The 9,236-nt window shown below is 34.2% G+C and overlaps 1 protein-coding gene and 1 long non-coding RNA gene across 2 annotated transcripts; one reads left to right on the plus strand and one right to left on the minus strand.

The window, feature by feature from the left end:
* Positions 1-1,793: 1,793 nt before the first annotated feature.
* Positions 1,794-4,558, minus strand: LOC114393144. The gene is made up of 4 exons (XR_003662472.1): positions 4,370-4,558; positions 3,537-3,719; positions 2,230-2,277; positions 1,794-1,835 (listed from the first exon to the last, which is right to left on the minus strand). It is a non-coding gene; the product is annotated as an uncharacterized LOC114393144 (long non-coding RNA).
* A 3,161-nt stretch (positions 4,559-7,719) lies between these two features.
* Positions 7,720-8,796, plus strand: LOC114392093 (fasciclin-like arabinogalactan protein 3). Its single transcript, XM_028353129.1, has 2 exons — positions 7,720-8,407; positions 8,470-8,796. Exons 1-2 carry the CDS (start codon positions 7,802-7,804, stop codon positions 8,755-8,757), a joined length of 894 nt encoding a protein of 297 aa, XP_028208930.1. The 5' UTR covers positions 7,720-7,801; the 3' UTR covers positions 8,758-8,796.
* The last annotated feature ends 440 nt before the right edge of the window (positions 8,797-9,236 follow it).

Below are 9,236 nucleotides of genomic sequence, written 5' to 3' on the forward strand. Positions count from 1 at the left end.
CAATTAAAATTTCTAAGGTCCCTCATGTACTACACTGCTTGGACAAATCATTTGGCATATGGAAGGAAACAAATTAATTCAGTGTAGTCGGCATTAACTTTACTGATCGATCTTCACTACATACATACTTGAATACAAAAAGTTTGAATTATTATTAAACTAAATGAACATGTATAGAGAAAATTAGTATTTTCAATATTGAGGACCATATGATCTATCAAATTCCTATAATTATGGGTCATTGGGATTACATTAGAGCTATACTTGTACTAGAGTTAAAATATGTTGGTAAATTGTGTGGAAAACAAGATCAAACTCAAATATAGCAAAACCGCTATTTTGTAGAAACACTACTACAAATAAAGCTTTTTAAGTCGGTTCTGCAAGTCATTTTACGACGGTTTTGAACCGTCATAGCACGCAGCGTCGTAAAATGTGCCACCTCTACAACGACGGTTTTCAAACCGTCTTTAAAGATTGGGGTTGTTAAGACGGTTTTAAGAATAACCGTCTTAAAATTTATTGTTATTTCAAGACGGTTATCATCTACTAACCGTTATAATAAACCAATCTTTCTACGACGGTTATTACAAAAACCGTCTTAGAAAGTGAGACTTACTAAGACGGTTATTGCAAAAACCGTCTTAGAAAGTGAGCCATACTAAGACGGTTTTCTACTGTAACCATCTTAGTATGTCCTTTTTTTGAAGGTTTTTTAAGACGGTTTTCGTAAAAACCGCCTTAGAAAGTGAGACATACTAAGACGATTTTTCAACAACCGTCTTAGTATGTCATTTGTTTGTGAGACTTTCTAAGGCGATTGTTACTAAAACCGTCTTAGTATGTCATTTGTTTGTGAGACTTTCTAAGACGATTGTTACTAAAACCGTCTTAGAATGTCAAACATACTAAGACGGTTCAGGTGAAACCGTCTTAGTATGTTTTTGTTTGTAAAAGTTTCTAAGGCGGTTATTCATACAAACGTCTTAGAAAGTGAAACATACTAAGACGGTTTCCGACAACCGTCTTAGAATATATATATTTTTTTTTAATTTTTTGGGTGCAGGTCTAGTTTTTTAGGTAGTGTTTCAATTATTCTATACATTGATTTGAAGCAAAAGAATTTACATAATAAAAGAATTTACATAATTAATGAAAGAATTTACATCATTTTAAAGAATTATAAAATTGTTTAATCACATAATAAAAGAATTTACATAATTAAATGATAGTATATAGTTTTGCAAGAATTTAAAATTACATAGGAATATCTAACATTGCTAACTTCAGTTGTAACTTGTCCACAAATTACAAACTTTGACAACAAAACTTTCATAAAGCAATGCTGAAACCTTCGTCACCATGTAATGAGTCCATAATTAAGGGCGGATGCAATAAATCCCTGAACAAACAAAGGACATTGATAAAAAGTTGATATAAGGATCACCGAGTGTTTATCAGATAAAAATAAAATAAAGATCACTTAGTTCTAAAATGCTAGAACAAACAATTTTTTATTCTTCTCAACAACAGTAAGGAAAGATTACTTACATAAATTGTTTAAAAATCAAAATACATTTAAAAAAATTGTGAGCATAACTACATGATACTTTGACAGATTTCACTGAATGGTAACAGAAATTCATCAATCAATCTATTTTCATAAAAGCATTCACCTCTCACACTTCATTTGCAAGCAGTTCATTACACAGGTATATGCAGTTCATTTGCATAAATACATGATATTATAGATTAAAAGGTAATAAGAAAATGTGAAGTCATATAGAGTGGCAGCCACAAACAGAATCAGCTTCCAACCAAGCAATTGTGGCAACCTACAAAAAAATTAAAAAACGAATCCCCCAAGTTAAGAAAAGAAGCATCCGCAGTAAGACAAAAACTAAATACAAATCCAAAAGGTCTATTTATTAAAAAATAAGCTCCATGGGAACAGAGAAAGGTATGTACAATCAAAATTGTAATTAAGTTACAAATCTTAATATTACAGAATCAAATGAACTGATTTAAATCTTCAAAATATTTTAAATGAAATCAAGGAAACTTGTTCCATGATCCCAATGCTAAACAAAAAGGAATTCATCATACACTTGAACTTGATCAAGTTCTGCCATAATCGGAATACGATACTCAAGTTACTAAAATAAAATGTAAATATAATATGTCAAACCAACAGTAGTAAACATTAAAAGCAATTTATCAGAATCAAACCTGTCGATGGACCATTCTACACACTGAACGCTCCAAGTCAGAAAAGACCTGCATAAAACAGTAATGCATCACTAGAAACTAAAATTTAGACCAACAGGTTATGCCAATAATAAACATAAGTAAATGCAGGCAATAGTATATAGCTTCAGATCTCTAAATAAACATATATCTAGGCTCAAAACTTAGTAAATAGAAATTAATATTTAATAATAAAGATTAGCATGCAAGATCTCTAAATAACAAAGACTTTTCTAATAGAAAGATAATATAGAATTTGCAGAACATAATAAACATTTGTAGTTTTCAAAAAAGTTCTAACACTGAAATAGTCAAATCAAGGTCACATCAATGCTATTTGTTGCTCGAAATTACTAAAGCCAAAAAAGTTGTATTCATTGACCTCGTTTTGATAAACTTCACTACCAAAATAAGAAGATATAATGAATTGAATTTTGCACATAAGCTAAAATCAACTTATGCACTTAATTTTTATAAAAGCTCTTTTCGTTTATCTTCTCCAAAAGATAAGGTGTATAAGCTGATTTTTTAGCTTATGGAGAAGCTCAATGCATTTTACCTTCTCATTTTTTCCCAAGAAGTGCTTATGGAGAAGTTTATTCCACACCCCACCCCACCCATATTCCCAGATACAAGCCAATTACAGTGAGCATTTTCAATTTAGATTCTGGGTTTAGTTTAACCTAAACAAGAGGTAATGGAAGCTAGCAAATACAGTTTTCAAATGACATTGGATACATACAGAAATCGATCAGTGTCAATGTCATATTAAGCTACAACAGTTAATGGCTGTGCTGTATTTTATCTTCTAGATCATATCTATAACACCAAATAAATATCTAAACCAAAATTATATATTGCATGCTTGATCTACTTGACATTTAACCACTTCTCAGTAATAATAGTGACGTATACCATTAACTTGATTGCATGCAATAGAACTAATAAAAAATATCATAACACAGATAGCAGTGTTTATTTTAGCACTTGAGGTAGGGCTAGATGAATTAAATTCATCACGTGCAGTTGCCCTGGTCATAGAACATAACACAGATACTGAATGAATCATCAATACCAGAAAAAATATCACAAAGATGAAGAGATATATGAACTATAATCGCAAGGCTCCATAGCAAACAGAAAGCAAACAATTGAACAATTCTACTAAAACAAGACGAAAATAAGGAGAAAATGAGAAAGCAACATGCAAAAACATTTTAGTGAAGGACAATTCTTTTTCCCAAACGCACAATCATATAAAGAAAAGGGGTTCCACAGCTTGTATTTACTTGTTTACAACTCTGAAGTTCACCCTTTCCTTGTCTGAACTAACAGGACGACCCCTCCTATCATTGACAAGGGAATTATTATCTTGGTTGTTTCTAGGGGTAGAAGCTCGTATGCCCAACCCAGTTTGTTGAGAGATACCATCTGATTTTCCAACTCCAATAGTTCCATTACAAACTACTGACCTAAAAAAAATACATGAAATTATTATATTTATCGGCTAGGTTTAAGCAAGAAAATAAATCAGAATTGGATAGAGCAAATAAATAAATAAATTGTTACATGATATCATCCATCAAAGATTTTAAATTCATGACCCTTAATATCAGCAAAATCCTTCACAACTGTATTGTTTTTCTTTGAAGAAAATCCTTTCACAATTAACACTCTAGAGAGAACTCCAAACAGTTACTGCCTATAATTTATTTTCATTCTCCAATTGTAACATTTGGCAGCAAACAGGAGGCTACAATTCTATGGAACTAAGCAATTTATACAGTTATCAGGCAGTTTATTAGAGAGGAATTGGAATGATTGCATTTTCAAGAATGTCTCTTTGCCCCAAAATTCATGTATGGATTTTCTCTAGGGATATGCTCGTGGTTATTTCAAAGGAATTTCTTTTGTTGATGTGCATAAAGATTGAAAAGCCTAACATTTTTTTTTGGACATTTTGACTCTTTTTTCCTCATTTTAAGGGAGGATTTTCTTATCCTAAATCGTCCCACAAAAAATGTGCCTACTTTCTAATCTTCCCATAAAATATTATTTTAGCCTAAAATAAGAAATATTATATGAGAACAAAAAAAAAAATAATTAAATAACACATTCATACCTGAAAGAATCGCGAATCGGTAGCAAGTCTTTGTTGCATTCCCTGTTTAGTTTCTTGGAAGGTGTTAACAGGTTTAGTCAATGTTGTACTGGGAGAAACATCTAGTTTGATACAGGAACGCTTCTTCTTCATTTTTGACTTTTCCCAACCATCACCTCCAATAGGTAAGGTTTGTTCTTCACTCTGAACGACACCAAGAGCTGCTGATAGAACTTGAGATTGACCTTCTTGATCCTTTGTTTCAATTAATAGCACCGCATAACTGCACGGATCACACAAGAAGTAAAGATTATTGCATACTGACATTATGGGCCATTAGTAAACCACTGCAATGATGAACATAATGAACTGTGAACTGAGATCTAAATAAGTAAAAGCCACCACCACTGTTTTAGTGCCTATACATTTGCTTTTACAGCAAGGTGGTGAAGTTAAGTAGAGTGACACACCAAGCATGGAAGAAAAATCCAGATGCTCTTAGTGCCCACCCTTCTTCCACTTTTTCATCCAAGAAGAAAAAGGAATTCATTTAGTCTTCCTTTTACTATTTAAGGTGGGGGACAGGGAGCGAGAGTAATAAAAACCCAGAAAGCACTGGAGCATTTCTGCACCTTAACAAGGACACTGTATCTTCTATTTGGAATTTGGAATTAACACAACCAAAAGAGAGAGAGAGAGAGAGAGCTTCAAATAGCTAAACAAACAAATTATACGTGAGTAAATATAAATGCAAGAACTATATTTTGACAAGGGTCAGCTAAAGGATGAATCTATTAATTGCATTTCTTGGCATAGCCCTAGCTCGTCTGATATTTTGAAGGGTTTTCCCCGATTCTTGCTTATGATAGTTTAGATTAGACATTGTATGATTATTATAACATACAATCCTGGAGAAGCAGCATGATTCAGGCTGTTATAGGACAGCCATCATTTATGACATCGCAAGGTTTAGGCAATTGGATTACTTGGGACTTGTGGATTGTATACACAAGTAGTTTTGATAAGAAATGATAATTTTGTTGGAGAGAATTAGATACTTTGGGACTTTATGGAACTTGAGTTAAGAAAGACAAAGAAACAAGAAAAGAATTTGAAGAATAGTCTATTAGTTATAAATTATGGACAAGTCAGCTTCTGTTCCTTCAAACTGATTTTACAAAGGCACCTTGGTAGATTAGAATGTTAACTTTATCTTTCTGATATAAATTGGAAAAACTATCTATTATAGATTCACTGCACTATTTTATTTTTGCCTGTTATTACTGGTTTATTGAAGTTTTGAGTGTTATGTCTCTGGAGTTACATGTTCTGTCAGCAAAAAAATATTAAGGGAAACTGTTTATTTAAAATTTCCAACATTGTGTCTGGTGCTGTCTCATTGTAGTGGGTCAAAGAACTTGCTACTTTCTATCATCAGGTGGGTCTTTTTGTGTTATTAGAGTTAGACTACTGATTTTTATTTTTAATTTTTAGTCATTTTTTTGAACATTTTGTACTAATTCTCATTTGAATACATAAACACAATGCCTATTCATTCATTCCTAGTATGATTTAATCTATTTTTTCATCATCAGAAACTATATGTGAAGCTTTGCTTCAAAGCTTTATAGTATTTGGTGAGATCCCTTTTTCTCTATATATATATGCACACAATTGTATGTTTTTAAGGATAAGGATGTTTTATGCTTTTGGTTTTTATTAATGAGTTACCATATCTATCAGGTTCGATAGCAAGAGATTTTGCAGAGATTGTAGAAGAAATGTTATTCGAGAATTCAAGGAACTAAAAGAACTGAGGCGCATAAACACATGTCTTTTCAAGAAATCCTAAATGATAAGGAGACACAAATAGAGAGTTGAAGCCATTAGTTAAGACACACATGAGCAAGAGCTTGAGAGTTGAGATACCATCAAACACTAACAATAACAATCGATTATTATATTTAACTAAAGTAGCTAATTTCTCCTCACATAAACAAAACCCTACAAAGGTAGCTTTTATATCGCTGAAGCACTGATACACGGTATCCTTGTTCCTATTTCCTAAAATAAATCCTTCATCCTCATACAAGTATGGATTCCAGTTTTCAGTATATATTGTGATTTATGGACAGAACCATATACATAACAAAAAAAAATAAAAAATTATATTACTAACTTAAAAGACAAGTGGAACATATCAAGCAACCTGGAGATTTTGACATGACTAAACAAGCTGAAACAAGAAAAATAATTATAGCATCTCCCTTCTTCACAACACCAATATCTTTCAGATAATTTGCAAGCTAAAACAAGAAAAATATTAAATCACTACGTATTTCCATTGTTTTTTCTGGCAAGAGAAACAAAACATATTAGCTCTTTGTATACAGAGGAAAATCAGAAGCAAGCCTACCTAAAATTGAATACCAACAGTACATCCACACAATCTCAAATCCAAAGAACATGCAATCCCTAAATAAAAATGGAAATAAAAATTACAACAGCAGTTCTATCTAATAGATTTGAGATATGCAACGAACTTTCGGTGTAGCACTTGACGAGATTTGAAATTAGGAGTTACCGAAAAAGTGGCAAAAATAATAGGAAAGTAGATAGGTTTCGTTGTGGTTGACACAAGGAAGGCTTTGATAGGAGTAGATTTGTAAGATGCTTACCGTGGTGGGCGGAAATAGCTTTGAAGGTCGCAGCTTGGATTGGGCAAAATCAGAAGACAAGGCCTATGGTGATGATGGGTCACAAACTTCTCGTCGTGGGTGAAGAGTGGGTGAAGAGTGGAAAGGGATGCTGGTAAAGATCAAAGGAGACGCTGGGTGAAGAATGGAAAAGGATGGCTGTAAAATCCCTAATTTAAGGGAAATAAAACAAAGGCGGTTCCTTATCCAAACCCGTCGTTGAACATTTTTTGATATTTACAAAAATGCCACCCAGCGAGTTACTAAGACGGTTATTTATAACCGCCTTAGAATTTACGTTGTAAAAAATTATTCTCAGCTTTGATAATTACAAGTTTGCCACCGCGCCACTATTTAAGGCGGTTCTGGATAACCGACTTAAATACTACGTCGTAAAAAAACATTATTCTAGTAGTGAAACCACATGTAGTTATTACATTACCGCCAACTAATCAAAATCACCCTAAAAATATACCAATTACTCGTCTTCCGCTTGTTTCATTAAGCTAAACATGCTTACCATTCACAACTTCCTCCAAATATAGCTAGGTAGAGAGAGAGGTTCACAGTTAACCGTTTACCAAAATTGACTTTTGAACACAAATCCAAACCATGAATTCCACATGCACGAAATACATATACACCCCCTCCCCTCAATTCTCCACTTTTCTTCAAGCTTGGTTTCGGAAAAAAAAAACGTAAAAGAAACAAAAAAAAAAACCCCTAGAAGCGAAGAAGCTGAAAAAAGGCTCCAAAGATGGATTTCAAAAACTCTTCTCTTCTATGCCTAGCTCTTTTCCTTGCATGCTCTTCGGCTATTCGTGCATTTGACATCACACAATTGCTAGGTCAATATCCAGAGTTTTCCACATTCAACAAATACCTAACCGAAACCAAGCTTGCAGACCAAATAAACAGCCGCAACACCATCACTGTCCTCGCCGTTGAAGACTCAGCCATGCATTCCATTGCTGCCAAGTCCCCAGAAGCCATTAAGGCCATCATTGGCACCCATGTCATCCTTGACTTCTTTGATGAGAAGAAGCTCATGGAAGCTCAAGCTAGTAGCCAACAGTTGACAACCCTATTCCAGGCTTCAGGCCTTGCTGTGAACCAACAAGGCTTCCTCAAGGTTGCACTTGTTGGTGAAGGCGAGATCGCCTTCGGGTCGGCTGCGAGCGATGCCCCAGCCGACGCCACCGAGCTCGTCAGGACCGTCACCAGTGAGCCCTACAATATCTCCATTCTCCAAGTCACCAAGCCTATCCTAGCCCCAGGTGTTGATTCACCAACCCCAGCCTCATCATCTGGTGCCCAACCCTCACAAGGAGCCAAGGCCCCCATTGCAGCACAAAGTGCCAAGGCACCAGTTACTGCACAAGAGGCTAAACTCCTATGCCATCATCACAAGGTGTCAATGCGAAGGCACCCGTTCAGGCACAGGTTGCAAAGTCTCCTGTGCCAGCTCAGAGTGCCAAGGCACCAACTCCTTTGGAGAATGCGGCCTCGCCTTCACCTGCTAGTGAAAGCGTTGCCGAGTCTCCAGAGGTTGCTGCTGAAGCCCCAGCAACAAGCCCAGTTGGGGCTGAGGCTCCAGGTCCCTTGGCTGATGATGTTGCTCCGGCAGATGTTACTGCTAGCAGTGCTTCGACCACGAAGATGGGTTTGGTTATGGCAGTGATGGCCTTTGCTTCCCTCTTCATTGTTCTGTAAAGTGATTCGTAAATTGCTATTGAAAATATTTGTATGACATTGATCTCGTGTCTCAGCGATTGCGAAATAAATAAATGAAAAAAATTAATATGTTCATGTTCGAAAAGATCAACTTATTCAGAAATTTTACACTAAACAATTCTCAAATACATAATTAATTATATATACTTGTCAAAGGAAAAAACATTAAATTTAATTTATGACTATTTTTAACTACTAAAATTAAAATTTTAAATTACAAAATTAAATTCTAGTGATAAAAAATCAAAGGCCAACATAAATTATGAATTTATCATTTCTTGTTTGACACTACTATTGACACGTGGGAAGAATGACTAAGAAAAGAATTTCTTAAATTTGAAAAACTAAAAAATGAAATATTATTTATTTGAAGTCTAAAAAAGTTATAATCCTAATTTATGGGAATAAAAATATATTTAAGATTTATCTCGATATATATGATTAATAGTGTCATGATG

This window comes from Glycine soja, chromosome 17 (assembly GCF_004193775.1).
Source record: "Glycine soja cultivar W05 chromosome 17, ASM419377v2, whole genome shotgun sequence".
NCBI lineage: Eukaryota > Viridiplantae > Streptophyta > Magnoliopsida > Fabales > Fabaceae > Glycine > Glycine soja.